Source organism: Ambystoma mexicanum, chromosome 6q, assembly GCF_040938575.1.
Source record: "Ambystoma mexicanum isolate Mex_15411 chromosome 6q, UKY_AmexF1_1, whole genome shotgun sequence".
In the NCBI taxonomy this organism is placed as follows: domain Eukaryota; kingdom Metazoa; phylum Chordata; class Amphibia; order Caudata; family Ambystomatidae; genus Ambystoma; species Ambystoma mexicanum.
Window position 1 is genome coordinate 306652157 of NC_090937.1, and position 26539 is coordinate 306678695.

General features: G+C 45.1%; 1 protein-coding gene across 2 annotated transcripts in view; it reads left to right on the forward strand.

Moving 5' to 3' along the window:
- The window catches only part of ECPAS (Ecm29 proteasome adaptor and scaffold), a 3148361-nt gene that overhangs the window by 508400 nt on the left and 2613422 nt on the right, over positions 1-26539 (forward strand). For both annotated transcript variants that reach the window (XM_069630810.1, XM_069630809.1), the window contains exon 11: positions 22643-22721. In XM_069630810.1, coding sequence (XP_069486911.1) covers positions 22643-22721 — 79 coding nt within the window. The remainder of the gene's footprint in view (positions 1-22642; positions 22722-26539) is intronic.

A 26539-nucleotide genomic window follows, 5' to 3' on the forward strand; every position in this document is an offset into this window, starting at 1 on the left:
CCCCTACCTGGACGACTGGCTCATCCGCTCAAGGACGAGGGAACTTGCCGTCGAGCACACTGTGAGGACCGGCCAGCTACTCGCAGACCTGGGATTCGCCATAAACATCCCAAAGTCCCACCTGGTGCCGTCGCAGGTGGCCTTGTTTCTGGGAGCAAAACTCGATACAGTGAGGCGCCTGGCGGCCCCGTCGGAAGAACAGATGAAGACCATTCTAGGCAAAGTGCAGCGCCTGCTAGCCCCGGACGTGGCCAGGGTGAGGTCCATCAAGTCCCTCCTGGGGATGATGTCCTCTTGCATCTTCCTGGTGCGCCTCTGCAGACTACGGATGCGCCCTCTTCAAGAATTTCTCGACGCCCGTTGGATGCAGGCACCTTCGAAGACAGGGTCCCCCTCAACGAGGTGTTCCGGCGAGCGATTCAGTGGTGGGGCGTTCGAGCGCACCTCATGGCGGGCAAGGACTTTCAGATGCCGGCGTACCAGGAGACGGTGACGACGGACGCCTCCCTGGAAGGTTGGGGCGCCCACACCGGAGATCTCCACGCAAGAGGCCTCTGGCTCCCGGAGGAGAGGCTCCTGCACATCAACGTCCTGGAACTCCGAGCCGTGTTCTGGGCTCTCAAATCGTTCCTCCCGTCGCTCAAGGGCAAGGTGGTGCGGATCTTCACGGACAGCACCACAACAATGTTTTACATACGGAAGCAGGGAGGCACCAGATCCCCAGCCCTATCCAAAGAGGCACAGGGGATGTTCCTGGTTCCCTTCCACCTGGCAGGAGAAAGCAACACCATCGCCGACTCGCTCAGAAGGGAGCTGCGCGCGTGTCACGAGTGGGAACTGTGCCAGGATCAGGTGGATCAACTCTTCCGACGATGGGGCAAACCCCAAATCGACCTGTTCGCAACAGAGGACGAACTCGAAGTGCAAGAGGTTCGCCAGCAGGTTTCCCCAGCCGAGAAGCATGGGCGATGCGTTCTCGTTCCCCTGGGACGGCCTATACCTGTATGCGTTCCCTCCGTTGCCGTTGCTGCTTGGACTCATCAGCCAGCTCAAGAGGTCCCGGTGCAGGATGATCCTCGTTGCACCGGCGTGGCCGAGGCAGATCTGGTTCCCGGACCTTCTGGACTTGTCAACGTCCCCTCCCATCAAGCGGTCGGCGGACGCAGACCTTCTCTCCAGAGAAGGAGGCGCCAACTTCCACCACGACACGGCGTCGCTGAACCTGCAGGCTTGGCTCCTGCAGCACTAGAGTTTGGAGGCTACGATACACTGCCCGATTGCAGAGAGGTTCTTGCAAAGGCCAGGGCGTCTTCGACTCTCAAATGCTATGGTCATAAGTGGAAGAGGTTCTCTATCTGGTGCCGAGCACAGAAGATCAACCCCCTACGGATTACGGCCCCTCAAGTGCTGCCGTACCTGTTATCGCTGGCGAAGGCTGGGCTAGCCCATGCCTCCATTAAGATTCATCTGGCGGCGATCTCCAGATATACCAGAAGCACAGGACGGACGTCCCTGTGGCCCCATCGACTGGTAAAAGAGTTTATGAAAGGACTGTTCCGGTCGCTCCCGCCGGTGAAGGCCCCGGCCCCGGCGTGGTGCTGACCAGGCTCATGGGGCCCCCATTCGAGCCGATGCACTCCGCACCGATGAAGTTTGTGTCGTGGAAGACTGCATTCCTGGTGGCCATTACCTCCGCACGACGAGTGGGATCGATCCAGGCCCTATCCTGCAAAGCACCGTACTTGACTTTCCATGCCTCGAGGCTGGTGCTTAGGACGCACCCCTCCTTTATGCCCAAGGTGCCGTCGGACTTCCATCTTAACGAGCCTTTGGTGTTACCTGTTTTCGTCCCGTCTCCTTCGTTGCTGGCCGAGAGGACTTTGCACTCGCTGGATGTGGCTAGAGCGCTGAAGTTCTACGTGGACCACACGAAGAGTTTCCAGAGGACATCACAGCTTCGTGAACTTTGGACCTGTGAATCAAGGGAAGGCTCTCTTGTAGTCTTCTATTTCCAGATGGCTCTCCGGCTGCATCATGCACTGCCACCGGTTGTCTAACCGACCGCTGCCAGGCCGTCCGAGAGCCCATTCGACCAGAGCGATCGCTGCTACTACGGCGTTCTTATCTGGTGTGCCCCTGCTGGACATCTGCAGGGCTGCTACGTGGAGGTCGACGCACACCTTCACAAGATTCTACTGCATCGATCGGGATTCCAGGGAGGAGTCCAGGGTCGGCCAAGCAGTGCTGCGCAACCTGTTCGCTTAAGGTGAGCCTGGTGAGGAGGTAAGAGATGCTTAATGTTGAGTTTTTTGTATTGCTTAATGTTAAGCCTTTTGCCACCCCCCGTGGTTGTGCATGTGTGTACTGCTATTTATTCTTATATTCATGAGCATGTGAATCCATGCCAGACCCCATGCTGGAGAAGGAACAAGTTACTTACCTGTAACTGTTGTTCTCCAGCATGGGTCTGGCATGGATTCACATGCGAACCCTCCCGCCTACCCCTGTGCGGCTCTTCACTTGGTCATACTGCCTCTTAACATGCTACCAAATCTGAAGATGGCTGCCAGAGGCGGGGCTTAGGTAGAGGGCAGTCATTGGCTGTGGTCAGTATGACGCAGAGATCAGTGATTGGTTACTACTACGAAAGACAGATCAGAAACGAAACTGATACTGATTTTTTCTTTACCGAGGATTCCCAGCCTGACGACGGGGAATATTCATGAGCATGTGAATCCATGCCAGACCCATGCTGGAGAACAACAGTTACAGGTAAGTAACTTGTTCCTTATATTCGACCGCGAATATATCCCTATGGTATTTTCCCATTGTTCGAGGCTACCAACTTTAATTATTTAATTCTCATAGCCTCGAACATACCGCCGGTTTATTTATTTAATATTAATTCGCCGGTTGGCATTTTTTGCCAGGACTCTATTCTAAAATGGCGTTTGTGTTCTCTTCTGTGACTCCAACCCAAGTTGAGCCCTTTGTTCCACTTTTTGGCGGGCTTCTCCACAGAAGCCTCCAAAAGTGGTGCCACTCTGTCTGGGTACCACAGGAGGTGTGGGAGGGGGTTTAGGCACCCTGGACTGAGTTACCTTGGTAACTCAAGTCGCACTCTTGTGTGATTGGCCCAAGTGGTGAGCCGGCCAGCTCACCACTTAGCATGTTTGATTGACAGCTAGGCTGAGTGAATGGGGGTGTGCTGCATAAAAGTAGGGCTTTGGGGACTGGAACTTCAGAAGTCGCCACAGGACCGAGAATCCGACGAGGTAGAAGCTGAGCCGACCTACCACGACGACACCACCGGTGGAGCCCTGCAGAACCGACTCACCACTTCCCGACGACCGAGAAGATCTCCCGGCTGGAGAGGCTTCTTCCCCTGACTGGTGGGCACAACCAGTTTACCTTCTTTTCCTCGTATCCCAGGACGTCTTGTGGTCGAATTGCCCGTGCCAAGCACCCCAGCAACCGGATAGCCACTTACCACTGGACCGCGAATAAAAGGACCGCTCCTTTTACCTGAGAACTCCGTGGCTGGTTTCTTCCCTGGCAGTGCAACGGACTCCTGTCTTCCTCTCCGACGAGATCCTCTCTTCCCCCGGACGAAGCACCGACTTGCATCCGCTGCCAAGAACAACTGCCCCCGCTGGAGTATTCTCACCACTTAAAGGTGCCGTGTCCGCCAGACCTCCCTTTCTAAAGATTGCTACAAGGTAATAATAATCCCTTAACCTTCTGGACTGGGCTGGCCGCCTTGACCTTCTAACTGGTCCCTTTCTTTTGGTCCAACTCTTTTTGAACCTTTGCAAGACTCTTGTGCACTTCAACCGTGTGACCTTGGACACATTTTGTTCTGATCCTCTTAAAGTGGATCCGGCCTACTGTAACTTCACGGTTTTACTTGCCTTCCTCTCTTGTTTTGTTCTTGTGAAAGTGTTGGGATCTGTTTCAAATTATATTCTGCTTTTCTCTCCCTTTTAAAACGTATTATTAGAGTGCCATCTGCGTTAAGCGCTCACCGCTGTCTGAAAATAAGTGGGGCTTTACTTAAGACTTGTCTAATATTCTTCTAAGGGAGTGTATATCTTTTAGTGACCGTGTTTTTGAACTGCTTACTATTAGTGCCTGTGTGTTTTTCTAGATGTGGTTTTTTTAAATAAATAATTATCTCTTTTACACCAAGCTCTGGTCAGTGTTTACTTGTTCTACTGTGTTCTTTGACCTATTGCGAATACTCTGTATACTGCCTAACTCTTCTTGAGGGAAGTCTGACTGCTCAGCCACAGCTACCAAGTGAATCTGTGTGGTACAGACTGCTACCAAGTGGGTTTACTGCCAAACACCTGTAGTCTTAAATCTTTTGCAGTGGTCCCAGAGGGAACGACACAGGTTTCTGCCTAACAATTATACCAAGTTTGGGAGACACAGGGAGAAGGGAGACAAGCATCTGGTACCCGAACGCCAGCCAAACAGGGGAAGATCGATGCCATCTTCCTCGTAGCAGTACTTGGCAGGAGAGTGAACCAAGCCTGCCAAATCGCAAGGACAGAAAAATACTGGTCTGGGCCCCACGCCCAAACAAGGAGAAAGATGAGTCATCTTCTCCGTCGCTGTACTTAGCTAGCAAGACTAAGTGGGTTCTACTGGGAAAACCTGGGTCAAGGATCATACTTGTATACGAACTGTTAAGGAAGCAGGACAACAGTGATACAAGGATCATCAGGTGGAGGGAGCCATTCCCCTGAGAATCGCTACGGGTAAAGTCACGCTGAAACCAACATACCAGGAGAAGGGAGTGATTATCCTGGTAGTGCTACCTTTTATTTATTATTTTTTTATTTATTGTGTTATAGTCAAAATAAAATAAAATTGACTTTTCACAAACTTCCACATACAATACCGTATACCTTATAACAACATAGAAAATATTTCAAATTCCCTATTCCAATAAAAAAGAATACAATTTTTTGTTTGATCATACAAAAGTGTTTAATAAATTCATATATCGCAGTATTTTAACCACCTCAGCGGTAAGAAAGACCTCATGCCCTGCGGACAATCTATTCCAGAAGCAATCAGTCTCTAGCCATCTGGGGCAGTGGACAAATCTTGCCAGCCTTTTCCTTCCATAGTACCAGGGCAAACAGACATCAAATGTCTTAGAGTTTGGATCTCCTTTCCATCACATCGCTAGCACTTTGGACTCAAAATCCTTTCTGCGTCCCTGATGTTCTGAATTTCCAGTGTGGGCAATAGATTTAACCGGAATCTAAGGAAATCTGTCCTTATGGAAGGATCCGGGAATTTAGTCAAATACATCAGCGTTGTACCTCTCGGTTTGTCAGTGTTTGTAAGCGAGGCACATACCCTAGATTTCCTCATTAGTTATTGTGCGGATTCAGTCCATTCTCCTCAGGAGTTATTTCGCCTTCATGGGATTTTGGATTAATATCTCTTCTGAACATTCTGCTTCCACCAATATATTAACGCAGGTCATTTTTTAATTCTTTAGATATCTATTAGCCCATTATAGCCTACGAAAACATATTCATACAGTGAGGTAGGAGGTGGGCACAGAATCGGTCTATGCACTGTCACTAACTGGTAGTGCTATATCCACAGTGAAAAGCCAAGCAGCCTGGGGAAAGGGAGTCATTACCCCAGGTTGGAGAAAAGCCACAGTCAAGAGAAGGGAGTCATTCTCTTGACAATTGAGGGAACGGAGTATGGAATCTTGAGGCCTGGGGAAGGAAGTCATTCCCTTGGCAAGACACGTACTGTGTTGGGAACAAGTTATCCAGGGGAAGGGCGTCATTCCCCATGGAGTGAAGAAAAGATTAACATTCTAATAGTGTGTTATAGGATTGACAGCTCTTTATGAAGTATTGGGACCAGGAGATAGGACTGATTCCCCTTGGTTAAGAACATGCAACCAGAACTATGCTACCCATTCCAGGAGAAGTCATTCTCCTGAGCCAAGAACATTGACCCAACCTTCTAGTTTAGTTATAAGTGTAAGGAACAGAATTAGAGCTTTTGACATACAACAGTGGACTCTTTAATTTACAGGGGCATTCTGACAGACTCCTTTAGTATTTTAGTTGAGGCAGGGAAACCCGTCGCAGGGATGGGGAAAGTTAGGTTTTCGGTCTCTTTTCTAAGCAAATAAGTCTATAGCAATCAACATGCCACCTGTGTGTCAGTCTCCTCCTTCTGCACCCTTACAGTGCGCAGAGGCTAAAGCACCCTCTCGGCCCTTAAACTTCTATAAACTAAGTGCCAACACAATCCTCAAGGTAAAGCAGGCACAGTCAAGAGATATACCTCCTTTGCCTTTTGAGGTAATGTGGACGAAAGCAAGGCTATACTATTAGAGGGATTTGAATGTGGTTTAGTAGCAACCCAAACAGCGAAGTAGAACAGTCCAAAGTAAAAATGTCCAATCAAGGTTCTATAAAATATATACTCTAATTAGACACATCATGTGCAATACTAACTAACTAGAAAACGCTGTAGGAGAAACCCAGAATATACACAGATAGAATAGATGCAGCACTCTGGGTGATGAGACAAGCGGAGAAAGGCGATCAAAAGACCACAATGTTCAAAAGGATAGTTCTTCAAGTTGCAAAAGGGTATTAAAGTTTCGTAACCAGTCTGTAGGGCCTGAAAATGTACCAAGGTGGCATGTTGCTGTCAATAGTACCTTCTTTGCAGTTCTTGGTGGTTCGGCAGTGCTGAATGTGGTAGGTCAGAAGGAGACAGTCACTTGTGGCATTTTCACAATCCGTTTAATTTAGATAATAAAGGAAAAGGCCAATCTATCCCTAATAGTATGGTGTTTGCCCCACCTAACGAAATCTAATTAGCATACTTGTGCTCTGAGATTGGCCAAAGTAATAAACTGTCCTCCATCCGAACTACCCTATTCTGTCCCTACCACTGTTCAAAAAGGCTCAAAGAAAAGACTGGTCCAGGAGAGTGACTCCTTTCTTCTGGACAGGCTTTTATAGCCTCAACATGTCTTTCGTGGGATGGCTTTTGGTTATTTGTTGAACAAGTTTCTTTAATTCTTCAAAGGGGCCCTTGTCCCTCCAGGGCTTCCCCTTTTCTACTACTGGCACAGTTCCTTGTTTATGTCCAAGCATTTGTAGCCACTGATCCTGGTGGTCCCCGTCCTCCAGATTGGTCAATGTCTCTGTTACTTGTGAATGTATGAAATACTTGGCTTCTTCCCCTGTACTGTGGGTTTAGTTTCACATACAATTCTTCCAGTATCTGTCTGTGGACAATTGTACCCTGCCCACTTTCCTCCCTCTCAGCGTTTCATGTTTTTTATACCTTGCAACACTGTCCTCTTGATAGTTTCCTTTATCTTCCCAAAATTGACTGGCGCTGGGGTGAGTTTGTCACTCCTTTGGTAGCCTTTATTATCTTTCAACATCCACTAGCACTGGAACGAGTATGAGTGCTCCCTCAGTAATCTTTTTAAACTGCTCACCCTTCTCGGGTACTCAGACAAGTATGATTGTTCCACTGGTCATCTTTGTTACTCCTACAACATCCACTAGTAATGGGATGACAATGGTTGGTCTTTCTGTGCTCTTTCTTAACTTTACTCCATTCACTGGTACTGGGACGAGCATGAGTGGTCCCTTGGTAATCTTTGTTAGTCTTCCAACGGTGTCCAGTCATAATTTCGAAAACATAATTTCGAAAGTCAAAAAAGTCGAATCAAAAATGTCGAAAAAAAAAATGTTGAATTGTTTTTTTTTCGATATTTTTTTTTGGGCTCTAGTTTCTGTGAAAAAAATAGGTAAAAATAAAAAAAAAGGGGTTGGGGGGGGAACCCCCCCATTTAGAAAAAAAAACGTCATTAAAAAAAAATTCGACATTTTTTTTCGACGTTTTTTTTTCGACTTTTTGACTTTCGAATATTTTGTATTCGAAATTATGTCTATGAACCCTTCCAACTTGCACTAGTACTGGGATGAGTATGATTGGTCCGTCAGTAATCTTCATTCGATTCTTGCCACTTGTTAGGCAAGATTGTGTGCAGTAACCTTTGGGTGCACTACCGCAACCTTGACATCCTGGTAATCAGAGGCATAGGCAGGGTAGGGCCTGAGGGGCAAGGCCCACCCAAAATCTGTAAATACTCACTCTGCAGCTCTGTGTTGGAATTTACAGATATTTTTGTCAGTCCAGTGGGCCCAACTACATTAGCATCAGGCCCCATTTGCTAGACAATCCTGGCTACGCCTCTGCTGGTAATAGGAACCCAACCTTTGATATAAGTCTGTACTACACAGGTTGGTAGTGTGGCTGAGCAGCCAGGCTTATCTCAAGAGAGGTCAGTCAATGTGAGTAGTAGTGGAGATTCACAATGGCAATTATTAAAATACCCTCTTACACTCAAGGTTTCTTAATTAAACAATTATTAAACAATGATTAATGTATTTAACAGTCGGTTATATAAGCTTTCTTCAGAAGGGAGCAAAACATGTAACAATTCAAAATACACGACAAAACACACTCTTAGTTTGTCTAAATCAGCTGATACCCATTGGGGATGGCACACAGACACTTCCTACACTCTCAGGTGACTTAAATAGCTAGGACACTGTGGACAATGATTTATCACTTTTACATTTAGAGCAATGCTGAGTTTGGTGCAAAGGTTAGATAGGGGAATAAAACAAAGGTTAACTAGTACTTTATGAACCCTCCAATGCAAAGTAAATTAACCCTTTCCTTGGGGAAAGGTAAAGACACAAAGTCAGAGGTAAGAAGAGTCTCCCAGGGAACCAGGACAGCCAATGTTAGTTGAGCAAAGTCTAGGGGAGCTGAAGATCTTCTTTGCAGGCAAGTAAAAGGCTTGCACAATGTTTTTAGAAAAGTTTGTAGGAATAAGATCACTTGAAGGGCCACAAGCTGGGAGGCTTGTTTTGGGCAAAAATGCAAGCAACTCTGCAGGGTTAACCAAGACAAGTCTCAACTCAGAACAAGTAAGGCTACACCACAAGAGGTACATTCTCTTAGACTGTACAGTACCTTTAATTAAAATAAATGGTTCCACATAGCTTCTGTTCCTGTACAGCTCTGCAGATCCTTGTGTTCCTGTGCCTCAGTCGTGGGCACAAGAGGGAGGACGTCTGGGGACTCCTGCACTGTAATGGGAAGGTTGTGGCAGCAATGGGCAAACTTCGATACCACTCTCGACTTTCCTCACATCTGGGGTCCAACACTGTTGAGGTGGCTCAGTCCTGCTTCAAGAGAGTCCGGGAGATCTTCCTTCAGCACTGGTCCGTCTTAAAAGTGATGCACTCTGTTTGGTGTTCCTCTTCCTGGAACTTCGGTTCCAGCAGCAGTGGACGTATAGCCAGCTCCGAGAGGATATCCAAACGAGTTCACTTTGGAGTAGATTGGTCCCACCAAATTAGGGGAAGAAGTCGTCCTTGCAGGGCTTCTCTAGTCGAAACTAATTCAGAGCTTCAGCACAGCAGCAGGGCTTCACTGGGCAATCCAAGGGTCTAGTGGTTGCAGCAGGCATCTCTGTTAGGGGGAATTCTCAAAAATGTGTTCATTCCCTCCACCTTAGAGACCCCTAGCAACTTTGCTGGATTTTTAGCACTTGATTTTTTACCTGGAGAGAGTGTGACCCTTTTTTCCCCACTCTCTCACGTAATTTAATGTGATTTTATACACTGTTTCTTTTTGGTTATGGAGTCTAACCAACTCCATAGGCATCATCTTTTACAATTGTCACAAAGCATCTTCAGTGCAGTGCCACAGGGAAGTCTTTCAGATTTCCCAAGGTTTAAATACCTTCTCTGGGATCAACTACTGTTTCCCAGAGCAGTGGAGTGAAATGGACTTCACTTAGTCCTGTAAATTTCTAGACCCAGCACACCCTATCTTACAATAGAGTGCTGGAGGGGTTACTTAGTATCCCCTGTGTCTAGTTATTCATGTAGCATTTATGTTACCCTTTCCTCTCAGAATGGCTGGTGGCAGTGGTTTTGTAATGAACTACCATGATTTACCCCGACTGCGAACTGTTTGCAGCTCCGGTAATGTTCAATCGCGGGAGCCATGTTTTTCAAATGGTGCTGAGCCTCCTTTGTTAAAATGGTCGGTCTTCTTTTTTCACCATTTCTTTGTGGAAAGGTCCTTCCCGAGTTTTTCTCTGTGCGCCAATCCAGTTTTGGTCTCTTTGTTCATTTCACCTTTGGCAGGGTTTCTGAGAGAAACCCGCCTCTGGCGTCCAAGTGTCTGGGGTAGGCAGGAAGTGAGGGAGCTGCCCGAAACTCCCTGTGCTTAGTCTCCTAGGAGACCCAAATGCACTCTGTGGCGATTGGCTGGCTGACTGTCCAGCAAGGACAGCCACCCTGCTGGGTGAGTGACAGCTAGTCTGGAATGAACGGGAGAGAACTGAATAAAAGGCAGGTCTTTTGGCTTGGAAGACAGTCGACCACTGGACGAAGGAACCGAAGAAGAACTTGAAGAGGACGCCTGCTGCAACTCCTGGACCGTTGGTTTGCCCAGTGAAGCCCTGCTGCAGTGACTACTTGCCAAGTTCGCATCAACAGAGAAGCTCTGCAAGGACGACTTCTCCCTTTGAGTTGGTGGGACTAATGAACACCCAAGTAAGCCACCTGGCACCCTTCTCGGAGCTAGTTGAATTTCCTCCGAGTTGCTGCAGGAAACCGTAGAGCCAGGGAGAGGGACACCAGATTGTGTACGTTGCTTGTAAGGTGGCCTAAAGCTTTTGGAACATCCTCCGGACTCCCTCCTTCACAGTCATCCGAGGCACGAAGAGTGTGTCAGTGGCAGCCTCTGCCTCTACCTACTCTCCTCCAGCTACTCCTGCGGCTGACTCCCATCCTGTCATAGCCCTTTCCAACTTTCACCTTTCCATCTTAACATTCTTGACATCCTTGCCCCTGTTATGAGGATCCGCCTGAAGCCTGCCAAAAAGTGCAATTCTTGGTACGGCTCCGACTTGGCTGCCCTTAAACGCAAGTGCAACGGAATGGGGAGCTTCAGGTTCACCCTCTGACAAACTGGCCTGCCGCCTACTTCAAAAGCAATATAGACTCTCCATTCTCTCTAAAATAAGTGTCTACATTCAAGCCTGCATCTCTGTGGCATCTAACAACACAGCCAAACTTTTTTTAAATCTGCAAGGAGCTGGCCAATTCTACAGCAGTATCTGCCTCTACCACTCCCACCACCACTCCCACCCAAGCCCTCTGCTCAGCCCTGGACTCTCATTTCACCACAAAATCTCAGGACATCCTGTCCTCCCTCATCTGCTCCCCTCCCTCCCTCTACCTCGTTCAGGCCCTCCTTGGCTGCCCCCTCTCCACTCCTCCCTCGTCACACCTGATGAGGTTTCCAGACAAGTACGGTCTATGAAAGTCTCTTCCAAACAGTTCTCCCTGCCCCTCCAGAACCATTAAGGACAAAATTGACTCTCTCGCTCCAGCCTTGGCCGATCTCTGCAACCACTTCTTTGCCACTGGCATTTGTCCCTCTCTTCTCAAGCACTCCCTTGTGCACCCCCTGCTCAAAAAGCTTTCTGCCGACCCCTCCATCCTGGCAAACTATCGCCCAATTTCTATTGCTCCTTTCCTGGGCAATCTCCTGGAGAAATTGGCCATCTCCCAGCTAACCCTTCACACTGAATCTGTTGGTTGTCTCCGTGACCATCAGTCTGGCTTCCGAGCAGCCAGAGGCATGGAAACTGCTCTCCTGAACACCAGTGAAGATTTGGTCTCTAAACTTGACTCAAACTCTCCTTAGTTCCTCATCCTTCTCTACCATTCTTCTGCTTTTGACACAGTGAACCACAACATCCTGATCACCCGGCTCTGATATATCCTGGGCATCACGGATCAGGCTCTGCGTGGCTATCCTCTATCCTCTTGGACTGACCTTGCCAGGTTGAACTGGGGTCCATCCTCTACCCAATCACACTCAGAACATGTGGTGTTCCCCCAGGGATTTATCCTCTTGCCCTGGTTTTTCCATGTCTATCTGGCCCCCTTGGCCTGCCTGATTTCTACCTTTTCCTCTAACTTTCAGTGTTATGCGGATGACACGCAACTCTCTTTCAGGCTACCCTCTGCCTCCTCCTCGCTCATCCCGGACTGTCTTTCCACGATTCAGGCATGGTGCCCCTCTAATGATCTCTGCCTTAATGTCAGTAAGACAGCGATCCTTCTCATTGGAACCTTTGCTCCCGCTTTTCCACACATCACGGACATCTCCAAAAAGTCCAATTTCAACTGCACCTCTTCAGAGGTATTCTACATTTTCTCACCTTCCCCCAGAAGCTCACGGTCTCCAAAGCCCAGGTTCTCTCTAGACTTGACTATTGCAACAGCCTCTTTCTCAATATGCCTAACTCTACTGTCCGCCCTCTGCAGCTTATCCAAAAGAGGACCGCATGACTTATCCTTGGCCTCAAGCCCAGGGCAGCATCTCTCTGGCTCTAAAATCTTTCCACTGGCTCCTGGTCGCTGCAAGGATCAAGTTCAAGACCCTCTGCATCGTTCACAAGGCCTTCTGGGGCAGGCCCCCATACTATCTCTCTCTCCCTAAGTACCTTCCTTCCGTAGCCCTCCAATTCTCTGCGGGTGAATCGCTTCTCCAATGTAGACTGGTTGGTAGATCTCTTTCCTCTGCAGATGCCTCCCTCTGGAATGGCCTCCCTGCCACTCTCCGCCTTGAGCAGGACCTCCTTAAGGTCCAGAAGCTCCTCAAGACTTTCCTTTTCTCCTCTACCATTCTAACCTTTGCCCACCTCCTTTTCTCTCTGCCTTCCCTCTGCTATCCCTCCCTTCATCCTTCTAAGTTACATTGACTGGCTGCCTGGTGCTCCTCTGAGTCATATAGGACACCTGGCCCGGCCACCACCGTCTGCCCCCACCCAGTCCCGAGCACTTGCCTTCGGACCCCCCTGCACTGCCACCTGGCTTTCCTTGCGCTTCCGGTGCATGTTCCCCTTCGGAGGCCCTGCCTTTCTTGCACTTTACCCAGGGCACTGTTCAACTGGGTGCATGTCTCCCCCTTGCCCTCCCGGTCTTCGTACTTGCACTATCTAAATGATACTAGGCCTAGGAAGATAGTTTGTCTTGTTCTCCCCTGTTTTCCCCTCCCTGCCTGGTTGCACCTTCAAACACTTGTGTATAGGCACATTATAGATAACCAATCAATCAATCAATCAAAACAGCTCAGCACTTTAGGATTGGTGTCAACAATGTCATGCTGTGGGTCTTTCTGTATTTATTTGTACTTAACGCGCCTTTGGGTATTTAGTCTGCAGATGGTGATCTTGCCTTGGGTAGGCAAGTCATGAAGCAAACCAATGAGTGTTACTTATGATACTTCCATAATAGAAAGACAGTCTTGCATAACAAATTGTATTTCTTTATTAGTTGAAAACTTGTGCAGCACTGTATTAGGGACCGGTGTGTGTGACCCATGTGTAGAACGTCCAAACAGCTTTAGATGTGAATTTATACAAGTATTATAATTGGGGTCTAATTTTAAGAAACCACTTTTGAGGTGTGTAAAAAAGTATCCAACACAGATTTTAATATTCATTATTTTATTTTTATTTTTATTTTTTTTTTATTTTTTTAGAAAACAGTTTGTAGTCTCTTTTCAACCCAGTGTCTTGACGAGTGGAAACATTCAGATGTAGATTTGGATTGCCAGTAATGAAGTTGATTCATTATATGTAATGCCTGGATCAGAAATATAAGACATACGATCCAAGCTGAATGTGAAACACAGGTCTCCTGAAGTGAAATAATTTTTTATTATTTTACATTTTTTTTTAACGTGAATCGTTTGCTTGTATGATTAACAAGAAGCCAAAGACCAAGTGGGATACAAGGTCACACAGCCGCTCTCTCAGAAGACCCAATCAGGGTATGAAAGTAATGTAAACTCTCCAAAGCTTGGTAAACTCTAAGGTTAAATGTTTACATATTCAAAAATGATGATAATAATGAAAGTTCAGTGGTTTTTCATAAAGACTTTTATCAATCAATGGTTTTGTGAAAAAAATACGTCTCTTGGTATGAGGCGTCACTAATATCTTCTTAGTGAGGAAGAAAGAAGCCACTAGCATTTTACATCAGACCAAAACATTTTTTGCCAATGCATTTCGGATTCACAAATCCTTCGTCAGGGCAAGTCTGTAATTAACATGTAAGATAACATAACATCCAAAAGAAAGTGTATCACAATGCACATTCACATAAAAAGTGTAAATAACATACCAATCATTGTAGTGGTAGAAGAAGACGAAATCAATTGATACATAAAAGAAAAAATAGAAAAAGAAAAAGAATGAGCGATAAGAAGTCTGTTGGTAATGAGGTTAGCGGTGACAAGAGATGCAGAACGCATTTACCTGAGAAAATGGCAGAGTGCTTGCATGAGAAGTGGCTTGGTGAACCAGAACCATGAGGTGGGCAGAAAGCTGCCCGGACAAAATCAGCGCCAAGGCGCAGATAGGCTGAAATGTCAGAAAGACATTGTAAGGAACCCGGGTGGGATCCTTGTGCACAGTACATGTCATAACATCAGGGGGGCTTACCATGAGACCAGCGAGGAGTCGGACTGTTCCTCTCGCTTGCCGGCATGTAACTGCGTTGTTCGTATCGGAGCATTGCCCAGACAACGCTCCATTAATAAACCACGTGACCGCGACCTGGCGAGGCGCGCGCTCTGGGACAAATGACTGCAAATGGGTTTCTGAGTAATTATTCAGAGCTATAAACTAATTATCAGCCTTGATGGGAATATATCAAGAATTGTAGAAACAAAATAATGTAAAAACAAGGAAATTAAAAGCATAGAGATAAAAGAAATACTCCAACGCAGGAAAAAAATCACAAGCGAGCAACTAATAACAGGAGTGGAACAAGTAAGAGAAAGGGAAAGATGAGAGTCATAAAAGAGAAATAGCGAATACAAAAGAGCCCAAAGGAATGCTGGGCTGCTTAAAGGAAGTTGCAAAGTAAACGCATGGTAATAAAATCTATATCAACATTAATATATATATGTCCTCACTGGACCGTGTCGTCAAACAACGGCATCTGGGGCTGTTTTATATAGTCATAGGAAAAATCAGTGGATAGGTTAGAGGCATGAGTCATACTTCAAGTGCCACCCCACTGTAATGGTGTCGTCGCCAGACGGCACCTTGGGTCCCAGACAAAAGTCCAGGAAACACAGCGGGGTGGCCTAGGTCCATAACACATAAGGTATAGCGCAGTATATAGTAGCTAGAGATATATACCTAAAAGCAAAGAAATTACAAAATTATAGAAAACGGTGATAATTAATCTCCTCGTTGATCCCATTGGGAACCAGACTCCCAAGTTTGTCAATCCAAAATGACTCCCTGCGATTCAACCGCTGGTTAAGGTCTTCATGTGGGTTGTTTCTTGTAAGTACTTCCAAAACCACAAATCTAATCTGAGTCAAATTATGTCCATTCTCCAACCAGTGCCGTGCTACGGCAGAGTTGGTGTTAGCATTACGAATACATGAACGATGCTCATTCCACCTTATTTTGGCCATTCTTGTGGATTGGCCCACATAGAATTTTCCACACGGGCATTTAATGCCATAAATTATGTTGGTGCTGTCACAGCTACCATAGTTTTTGGGCAAAATCTTTTTCCCTGTTCTGGGATGGTTAATAGAATTTCCCTTGATAACTAAATTGCAGTGAGTACAGTTCAAACAAGGGTATGTGCCCGTCCGTTGGGTTATCGGTTCCTTAAGGGGTGGTCTTGTGTGCACAAGTTCATCTCTCAGATTCCTGCTACGTTGGTAAGCAAACACCGGTAATTCAGTGAATAAACTTTGTACTCTAATGTCATTTTTAAAGATCCCCCAGTGCTTACTGATGGTTTTCTTAATTCTGTTGCTCTGGATAGAAAATTTAGATACAAATACAGGTGTTTTCAGTTCTCTTCTTTATAGGATTTTGGGTAGATAACAAGGTCTCTCGTGTCAGGCTGTTGACCCTAGCTGTTGCTGTATCCAGTTCTGATTGTTTGTAGCCCCTGGCTAAAAATTTCTCTTTCATGATCTGTTGTTGGGCTAAACAGTCATTGGGGTCGCTAACAATCTTCTTAACCCTTAGGAGTTGACTATATGGGAGATTCTTGAGTAAACTGGGCTGTTGAAAACTAAGACGATGTAAAAGGTTGTTGCGATCAGTTGGTTTACGGAAGATTGTGAGGTACTGTAACACGTGGTCTCCTTTTTAATGGAAACATCTAAGAAGGTGATAGTGTCATGTGAAATTTCTCTCGTGAATTGGATCCGTTTGTCTATGTTGTTGAGATATTCAAAGAAAGTGTCGAAGGCTATCCTTGTGCCCCTCCACACTCCAAAGATATCGTCGATGTACCGAGTCCAAAGGTGAATGTCATTCTTCCAAAGCTGGTTGTTGAGTACATTATCAGTCTCAAACTTATACTTAAAACTGTTGGCATATGAGGGTGCCATTGTTGCTCCCATAGATGTCCCCGAGGTTTGGAGGTAAAACTGATTGCGATATTGGAAGTAAGAATTTTCTGAAAGGAATTGTAGGAGGGCTAGTTGTCATGATCTCTGCTTCCAAAAGATCAGGACTTGCCCTACTCCCTTGGAAGCAGACCCATAACCCCGGTTCCGAGTGCCAGCCAGTCCCAATTGGGACCTTTTGGACCCTGTCCTGGCGCCAGTGGCACCAGGCTCATAAAGATGCCCAGTCCCAGCGCTGGAAGCGCCGGGCTCATAATGCTTGGGTGGACTTACCTGCAGCAGACCATGCTGCTTACTTACCTGCCAGTTGAACCCCTGATCCTCTTCTGTTTGGGACTACTTTTCCTGTTGGGTGGGGCAGGAGCCACTCCCTAGGTTCAGAACACTGGAACTCTTCTGGAAAGCAGGAACTCTTTTCTTAGGCGTGGCTGTGGAAGGAGACACCTAAGCAGTACAGGAGGCTATTTAAACCACACCCGATGGATGAATCTTGCTTTGCGTTATTCTGCATTCTCTGCAGCAGAACGCTCATCGTGTCTTCTGCTTCTGATCCTGGGCCTAAGGGAACAAAGGCTTACCATCCTGGAATCCAGTCTTCAGCAGCATCTGTAAAGACAAAGAAAGAACAGGTTAGCACTACGGTCTTCAGTGGCAGCGCATCTCTTACCTGGTCCATCGGCTGTCACCAACGCCTCGCGCTGCATTCCGGCATCTGAAAGACAAAAGCTTACCAGCTCTTCGCACGCTCCGGAGGCCTTCGGCGCTGCATCCCGCATCTGAAAGACAAAAGAAGGTGCGTTTAAAGACATTGGGCAACTTTATTACTCACGTGCCATTACTCCTTCCCACGCCGAATCCAGTGGGTATTCCAGCACCCTTCAGCTTCTCTAAAGCTCCGAACTTGTACCTGCAAGATAAAAGGGACAGTTAGTGCGCATCGTGAAGCAGGCTACAAGCGCTTACTTACGTGCTTCCAGGCGCTTCTATTCCTCACGCGGGTTCGATCCTCAACTCTCATCAGCCCGCCATCCGCCATCGCCGGAACCCTGCAAAACAAGAGATATCATTACAAAAGACTTTTAAGACATTTGAAGTGCCCAGAACTTACCGTTCGTGCAGTTAACGACGGACAGCAGTCCTCTGAGGTCAAGAGGCCTGCACCCTTATCCAGTGAAGAAACTGGTTACGGCACCCTGCCCCGAGGCAGATGGAGAGCTCGGCGTTCACTTACCTAAGGTGAGGGCGTTAACCTTTGGGGTTCTACAGGAGAAGAGAAAGGGAAGAGGAGAGAGGCACCCAATAACCCCAGTTCATTAATCCCATATTTTCTATCTGCAGACATCTTACTCTTCGAGTCAGACATACAGTGCACAGAGGTCCAGCCCAAAGAGCCAACCGTGTGTTACACATCACCTTTGAAGATACGGCATTCACCCAGTCAAGACCGGCGCCTCTGCGGGAATCAGGTGAGCGTTACACTAGTATGAACTCTTTCTGTGCTCGGATTTCAGATGCTTGTAGCAGTAGCCATTCTACTGATTCTATCCCGAGGTCATATTGTATAGACGTATAAAGGCTTTTAACGTCTATAGTGAATATCAAATCATCCTGTTCGGGAGTTAGAGTTAAGTTTCTGTAGGAAATGTGTGGTATCACGAGTAAATGTTGAAGTTTTTTTAATCGGGCTGTAGAAAAAAATCATTGTAAATACCCAGCGGTTGGTTGATGCTTTCCATGCCTGCAACGATGGGTCTTCCTGGTGGATTAGTAGTATGTTTGTGAATCTTTGGTAAAGTGTAGAAGTTTGGAATCCTTGGATGGTCGTTAAACAAACATTTTTGGGTGTGTTCATTTATCCATTCAAGTTCGAGAGCTTTATCTAGTAAAGTCTTCAAGTTCTGCTTGATCGTGACAGTTGGATCTTGATCTAAGGTGGCATAAATCGTCCTATCTTGAAGTTGCTTGTTACATTCTGCATCATAGTCAGCCGTGTTCTGGATGACCAGCGCTCCACCTTTATCCGCTGGACAGATAGTTATGTTCTTGTCGCTATACAACTCTTTGATGAGTCTCATCTCGTGAGGTTTCAGATTTTTATGTGGAGGATTCTTGTAGCTGATTCTCTCCTAGTCACGGGTCACCAATTTTTGGAAGATGTCGATGGATGGAACAGCAATAGGAGGCACGAAACCGCTCTTTTTTCTAAATTCTTGGAAATCGACACCATTACAGTGGGGTGGCACTTGAAGTATGACTCATGCCTCTAACCTATCCACTGATTTTTCCTATGACTATATAAAACAGCCCCAGATGCGGTTGTTTGACGACACGGTCCAGTGAGGACATATATATATTAATGTTGATATAGATTTTATTACCATGTGTTTACTTTGCAACTTCCTTTAAGCAGCCCAGCATTCCTTTGGGCTCTTTTGTATTCGCTATTTCTCTTTTATGACTCTCTCATCTTTCCCTTTCTCTTACTTGTTCCACTCCTGTTATTAGTTGCTCGCTTGTGATTTCTTTTTTCCTGTGTTGGAGTATTTCTTTTATCTCTATGCTTTTAATTTCCTTGCTTTTACATTATTTTGTTTCTACAATTCTTGACATATTCCCATCAAGGCTGATAATTAGTTTATAGCTCTGAATAATTACTCAGAAACCCATTTGCAGTCATTTGTCCCAGAGCGCGCGCCTCGCCAGGTCGCGGTCACGTGGTTTATTAATGGAGCGTTGCCTGGGGAACACTCCGATGCGAACAACGCAGTTGCACGCCGGCAAGCGAGAGGAACAGTCCGACTCCTCGCTGGTCTCATGGTAAACCCCCCTGATGTTATGACACGTACTGTTCACACGGATCCCACCCGGGTTCCTTACAATGTCTTTCTTACATTTCAGCCTATCTGCGCCTTGGCGCTGATTTTGTCCGGGCAGCTTTCTGCCCACCTCATGGTTCTGGTTCACCAAGCCACTTCTCATGCAAACGCTCTGCCATTTTCTCAGGTTAATGCGTTCTGCATCTCTTGTCACCGCTAACCTCATTACCAACAGACTTCTTATCGCTCATTCTTTTTCTTTTTCTATTTTTTCTTTTATGTATCAATTGATTTCGTCTTCTTCTACCACTACAATGATTGGTATGTTATTTACACTTTTTATGTGAATGTGCATTGTGATACACTTTCTTTTGGATGTTATGTTATCTTACATGTTAATTACAGACTTGCCCTGACAAAGGATTTGTGAATCCGAAATGCATTGGCAAAAAATGTTTTGGTCTGATGTAAAATGCTAGTGGCTTTTTTCTTCCTCACTAAGAAGATATTAGTGACGCCTCATACCAAGAGACGTATTTTTTTCACAAAACCATTGATTGATAAGTCTTTATGAAAAACCACTGAACTTTCATTATTATCATCGTTTTTGAATATGTAAACATTTAACCTTAGGGTTTACCAAGCTTTGGAGAGTTTACATTACTTTCATACCCTGATTGGGTCTTCTGAGAGAGCGGCTGTGTGACCTTGTATCCCACTTGGTCTTTGGCTTCTTGTGTATTTTTGAATTAGGGTGTCTCCTTATTCGTCACAGCCAGCTCCTTTTTATAATTTGTCAACAAGGAATCTTCACAGAAACAAATATTTGAGAAACGTGAACATCGTACAGTGGTGCCCACTCTTTTTGCTTTCTTCTTGTATGATTAACAACCTTTGATCACGATCTTCAATACATCATAAGCGTTAAATTGAAGCAAGAAAAGAAAGAAAACCGAAGAAACAGAACAGAATTGACATTTTATCAAGCCAAAAAAAATAATCCACAAATCGGGTATCTTCAGCTAGCCTTCTTTGAATTATTACTAGCAGTTTCACTAGAGCTAATGTTATCGGTATTTTTTTGCCAGATATAAAAACATTTCCACCAGAGATCTTGTGATCTGTGACCATATTTACTTATTATGGTACCCATTAGCTGCTCTCTTTGTGTTGACAGCGCGGGGCAGTCCATCACTAGATGTTGCATATTCTCAGTGGAATTTTCTAGAGTGCAATCATTTTTATCACAGGCTGACTTTTCTCCATCATTGGCAGGGGTGCCATGAGAATTAATGGGAGTATTGAGCTAATGGCAGACCTCATGTCAGTGTCCGACTTTGTTTTGTACCCATCAAAACTGTGCTCAACCTTTGCATTTGAAGCAAAGCACGGGTAGAGGAAGTAGGCAATCGTATGCTTTTACTGTTCTTCAATGCAGGTGTAAATCGATTAGTAGCCCAATCTACTAACGGAATCTAATTTGAAAGCTTTAGCTTTAATGAAGGTATAACATCTAGCCAATAATATGCCATATATGGTATCAGGAGCTTGTTTACATCTTCTAGCTAAGACAAAACAGGAAATTAATGTAGTCAAAGGCACGTGGTACAAACGTCCAGTAATTTTCGGGATATCCAAATTGTAGTACATATTATGTAGAAGTAGTATTTGTCTTGCATGGTTCAAAATTGAGGGGAGCTGGGAGCTATTTTGGTCTTGTAGCCTCCAGAAGACTGGTTAGCTTGACAGCCACAGCTGCCAGGAGCTACTGTTGGTTCTCCATGTCATTTCATTGCGGGATGTTTTTTCACAGGGTTTTTTACCGCAAATTTTTTAATGGAAAAAAACTATTGAATTTTTTTATAATTATTTTGGGGGGGAACCCGCCCAAAGCCCCACATTCCCTTTTAATTTTTTCTATTCCCAAACACCCGCAACACATATATATAATGTTCTAACCCCCTCTATCCCCTAAAAAAAGTTGATGGTTTTTTTTATTAAAAATTTCACGGTAAAAAAAACAGCGAAAAAACGTCCGCGATGAAAGGACGTTGTACCACTGTGGGCTCCTCAGACCAATTGATGCCAAACAAGCACACCTATGTGAATTTAACAATGTGGGTGTGGGACAACAATCTATAAATAAACATTGGGATACATTTATGACATTTAAAGCATAATTGTGCCACGAATAATCAACACAATTATACGTTTGCAACTTATATGGAAGTAAGATTTGTGGAACGCTATGTACTAACTCCTGATTTCCCAAGGGTAGCTCCTGGTCAGTGGTTAATACTGGCTACCCAGGGGCTGCTTTTACCCCCGTTTATCCAATCTTAATTTCCATCCCTGGTTTTACGAACGTGTATTTACTCTATTGTCTCTCTACCTGTCCTTCAAGGTTACTGTGAAGAATGAGTAGACTCTAATGATGTTTCCTACATACATAGGCGTCTTAGATTGTGATCGACTACATTATTCAGTTGTGTGGTTCGAGTAATCTGTCAGGAGAAACAGGGTGAAACCGAATCTGAGGAGCCTCCAGACCCAGGTTTAACAAAGCAATTTGAAAACCGTGATCGCTCAGTTTACATCGACTAGGGCTTTTGGCAGAGCAGTATGTCAGTGGGAGGAATGTGTAACAAGACTGTTTTAAAGCAGAGGAATGTTGAAAAGGAGTTTGGCCGATTTTTTATGAACATCTGTCCTTGGAGTCAGCGAGTGGGACCATCGAAGCTCAGGTAAGGGCTGCAAATACAGCTTAAGGGAGGCAACGACACAAAAGGAAACAAAAGAGCAAGCAGGAAACCAATTTAAACAGGTATCTCTGACTCTTGAACTAAACTTACGAAATGGAGCATTATTCTAGAGTTGTGCAAAAGCACAGATATTTAAAATAGCAGTAGAAACTAGTAGCAGTCTATCATGAGCAGAGAATTTGTAATGTTCAATGAAAACAAACCTGCTATCTGAATACCTGCAAATGAAAAGTTGAGTTTTCCAAATAACATGGCCCATTATTCGGTTGAAAGATATATACCCAGGAACTATACATGTTGTGTTTGAATAAAGTATTACAATTGCTGCTTTCACTAGAAGGAGTTTGAGTGAGCAAATTCAGAAATTAGAAGTTAACTGGTTCATGCATTTTACAATTAAGCCACATATGGTATAATGTTCTGTTCATCCTGAAAATCAAGGTTAAAAGGAAAATAAGTTTCAATGCATTGATTTGTAACTTTATTTTTGTCCAGTTGCCCCGACATGAAAATGAAGCCTTTGGGCCCGATGCTTCTTAATGGACTCACAAAGTTGATAAACGAATATAAGGAGGTGAGTTAATTTGTCTGGTGCCAAGTCAAACATCACTTGAACATTAATATTTCTTTTGCAAACTAAATGTTTTCCCTTTAGGTTTATTATTACCCTGAAGATGTAAGGGCAATACTTTATGAATGCCAGGGGAAAATAATGTTGCTAGTCTGGTCCCTGCCTCTGTACCGTTTCAGCTGTTGGGCTCCTGCATCACCTGTTCCTTAGCGCTTCACTGGCATCTCATGTTTCCTCGCTGGCACTGTCTGGTGGCCACGTCTTTATGGTCCTCCACTGACACCTTCCCGGGTTCCTGAGTACAGCAGAACCCATTTACCATCAGCGATCTCACGGTATTCATTATTCAGCGCTATGAAAAACGCCTTGCAAAGTGACGGTATACTGTAGTTACCACGGTTTTGAGTATGCATTTAAAATTCCACTTCAGTTAGCAGTATTTTTGTAAAAGCAACTGTACAATGTAACAGATTATGTAAGAACCCCAGAGCACCAAGTTAAGGTTTTATTCACTCTACGTGTACTTTATTTTGTTGTACCTATATTGGGTAATAGCTGAAACACACAAAAATATGTCGTTAGTTTTCTTTGGTGTCCCAGATATAAAAAAAAAGAGTACATGGTAAATGTGGTTATGTTGCATTGGATTCCTGTTCAGGGGTCAGTACATCTTTAGCGCTATATCTCTTACATAAATACAAAGTGTTTACTCATTACAATGGATTAACAAGAGTACATTAGAATGCCCCTTTACTCTCAAGGTTTGAACAATCATGCCAAAGAAACATCATTGGTGTAGTTTATTTTCCCAGGCCTTCAGCTACAGCTTTGTATCGTAAAAAATATTTACCTACCTAATAGTAAGTTTGTGTAAGGGGCTGTGTAGAAAGGTAAGGGCATAGACCATTGGCTTTTTTTTCCTTTGTATTAATCTCTGGAGGGTATATAGGATCTCTGCCTAGAGACATCAGATGGGATCTTTCTGAAGGAAAGCGTCACAGGCCTGCACTATAGTGACTCTGTCAACTTTCCATCGCTGATTGCCTTCCTCCTCAGGAACAGGAGAGGTCAGAATATATTGTGTCCCAACAACACATGGTGCTACTTGCTACAGTTAAGAAAAATATGCACCCATCCCGGCACTATCATTTTACTTGCATGCAAAATGTAACACAAAATAACACATTTTATCGTACTTTTGTTGTAAAAAAGTTGAGCCCTGAGGGGTATTGGACTTCTTCCTAGTTCACCTCGTCTGTGTTCATGTTTTTTCGAGGTTTCTTCAAACAAGGGTGTATTACTCCACTTGCATCTTTGCATTGCATGTCCACTTAAACACTGCCATGTTCCCCGTCATCCTTGTATCAAGCAGACCATAATTACAAAATCAAAAATGAAATGCGTTTGAAAGTTTTTAAATGTTTACAATTATTGCTACTTTAACCTAAGAAATTGCCATTTATTTGTATCAAGTTCATAGGCGCTTGCAGTTAACATTTCCTCAATTTCGAGGCCTGCTTCAGAATAGATGATGTTGCAGATCCTCTTACAGATTGACTACAATCAGAGTAGTGGGATTTAGGCTCTACTCATCTCCGCAGCCCAGCCATTCATATATATCTATGCACTGAATACACCCAATAAAAATAAAGCGATATTATGAAGGACATAAACAGTAAATGTCTCACCTCTATATTCATTCGTTGCTGTAAGATTTGGGAATCTGCACCTAATCTTTTGTCAGTCTTTGGGACTAGTCCTGAAGCACCAAGAATCTGAACCAACCTGAACCAGAGGTCGACCTGTGGAGGCTCTACTGTACCAACCAGTCCAAGATCACAGACAGGTGGTATGCTACTTGTATCCACTGGTTCCACCCTTCGCAACCTGACCAGAGGGAACCGTCTTTTCCCAGCGTAAGCATTGCATTTCCCCGGCAAAGCTATAGACCAAGGTAGGGGCACCAGACAAAGGAGTTTCATTAACTGGTAGAGCCAGCAGCCTGGTGTTGCAAAATACATTCTACAGCCAAGAAACCTTTGTCTAAGACTACTGTGACTGCATCGAATCCTAGGCTTACCTCATCTGCATCTCTGAAATACTATGTGCACCGCCTGGCAACTGGACCTCTTGTCGTCTGCTACCAGACACAAAGTTCCCCAGCATCAGATCACCTTTGTTCCTCGACACAGCAACAGCCCTGTTATGTTTAAGACCTCCTTTCTGATGGGGATCCGGAATCTGAAGAAGACGCCCCGAGTATCTATACTTGGTGAGGGTCCGTAGTCCAGTCCAGTGGTCATGTTCAGGTCACCAGAAGCCATCGTGAGGTCCATGCTGCAGCTGGAGCACAAAATAACAAAGGCGGTAAACTGCAAAATCCCAAACCCGACACCTAACTCTGACACTGTACCCGTCGCCACTGAGAGTCATCCATGGCCACCACATGTCTTATCTTCATCCAGGCTTTGTTGAGATCAACAGCAAGTTTCACTTTCGTGGGGCACCCACATCCAGAGTAAAGACCCGCCAACGGAAACCACTGTGAAGATCAAAAGTGCTGCCTTTCTGACAATGCTTGGTTCCCTTCTTCTTTACACAGACATTCCAGCAACTCCTTCCAAGGGGGGGTCCATCCTCGAGTGGTCTCGTCGACTAAAGCCAAGAAACTCCACCACTTGGCCTGCCAAGGCACCCAAGGTACGAGAAAGAGCATCTTTCGTCCTCTGGATTCATCCAGGGGTCCCAGAGTCATCGTGGATCCTGTTTTCTTGTGGCTTCCCAGGTACGTTGGGGTAGTGGGATCTTTAGAAAAAGAAGACTATTATTGAACATATTTGGACTGGGCTGTAATATACAAGATAAAGTACACCTTACCTTTTCCTTACAGGTTGCCCAGGTGGCAGGGATTCTCGCACTGTATTGTATGTATATCTACTCTAAAGAAAGCATTCTCCCAATGTTCCTAATCTAACCTGCCTTCCTAAAGTAATCTATGAAGTTACACCTTGCTTAGAATTCCCATGCTTTTTAATAACTGTCAGCAGTTGGTTCCTTTTTTCCCCAAATCTAAGTATATTGTGGTACCACATAGTGTGTATATGATTGCCATTATTTGATAGTGTTGCCGAAGTACAAAGTTTTATTTATATGTATATATTTACCTGAAACCTTTTTATATATAAAAGTACTGTTAGCACATAACATAGTGTGTAGACTTTCATTTGTGGGGGCTTGCGGATTCACTGTACCTAAGAACCCAGCTTGCATTACCTGCCTTGAGTCTCAGCCTTGGTTGCTAGTCCATTGCTACCATTAGAGAACATTTGCTGGGGTGCTATGTGCTTCCACTCCAACTGTATAGAGGGCAGAAATACAGATACCCGCCTCTAGTCTTTACAATGCTTCCTTTCCAAACAATTTCCAAACTTCCTAGCAGTTCGTGGTTGCTTTCCTACAACCACAAGGACATGCCTATTCCCTTTACACTGCTTCATGGATTTCCATGGGAGAGGTTTATTCACGTTAAAAGCATTGATTGAGGGGGCGTGCCAAGATGGCAGGCTAAACGGACGTGGCCACTTCGAGCTCAGTCACTGTTAATGGAGAGATACAGTGAAGCCCTGCATCTCCTGTCAAGGAAAGGAGCCCTAGTGTGTGAGAAGGCTGGGGGCTCAAGGTGAATTGGAAAAAGGCAACAGAGCAGCACGCTGAGGCCAGGCTGAGGAGCGAGAAAGGAGCGGTCACAGCAGTGAAAGGAAGCCTGCAGGAAAAATGGTGGCTGATGGAGCATAGAAGAAGTGGGAAGACGCAGTCCCAGT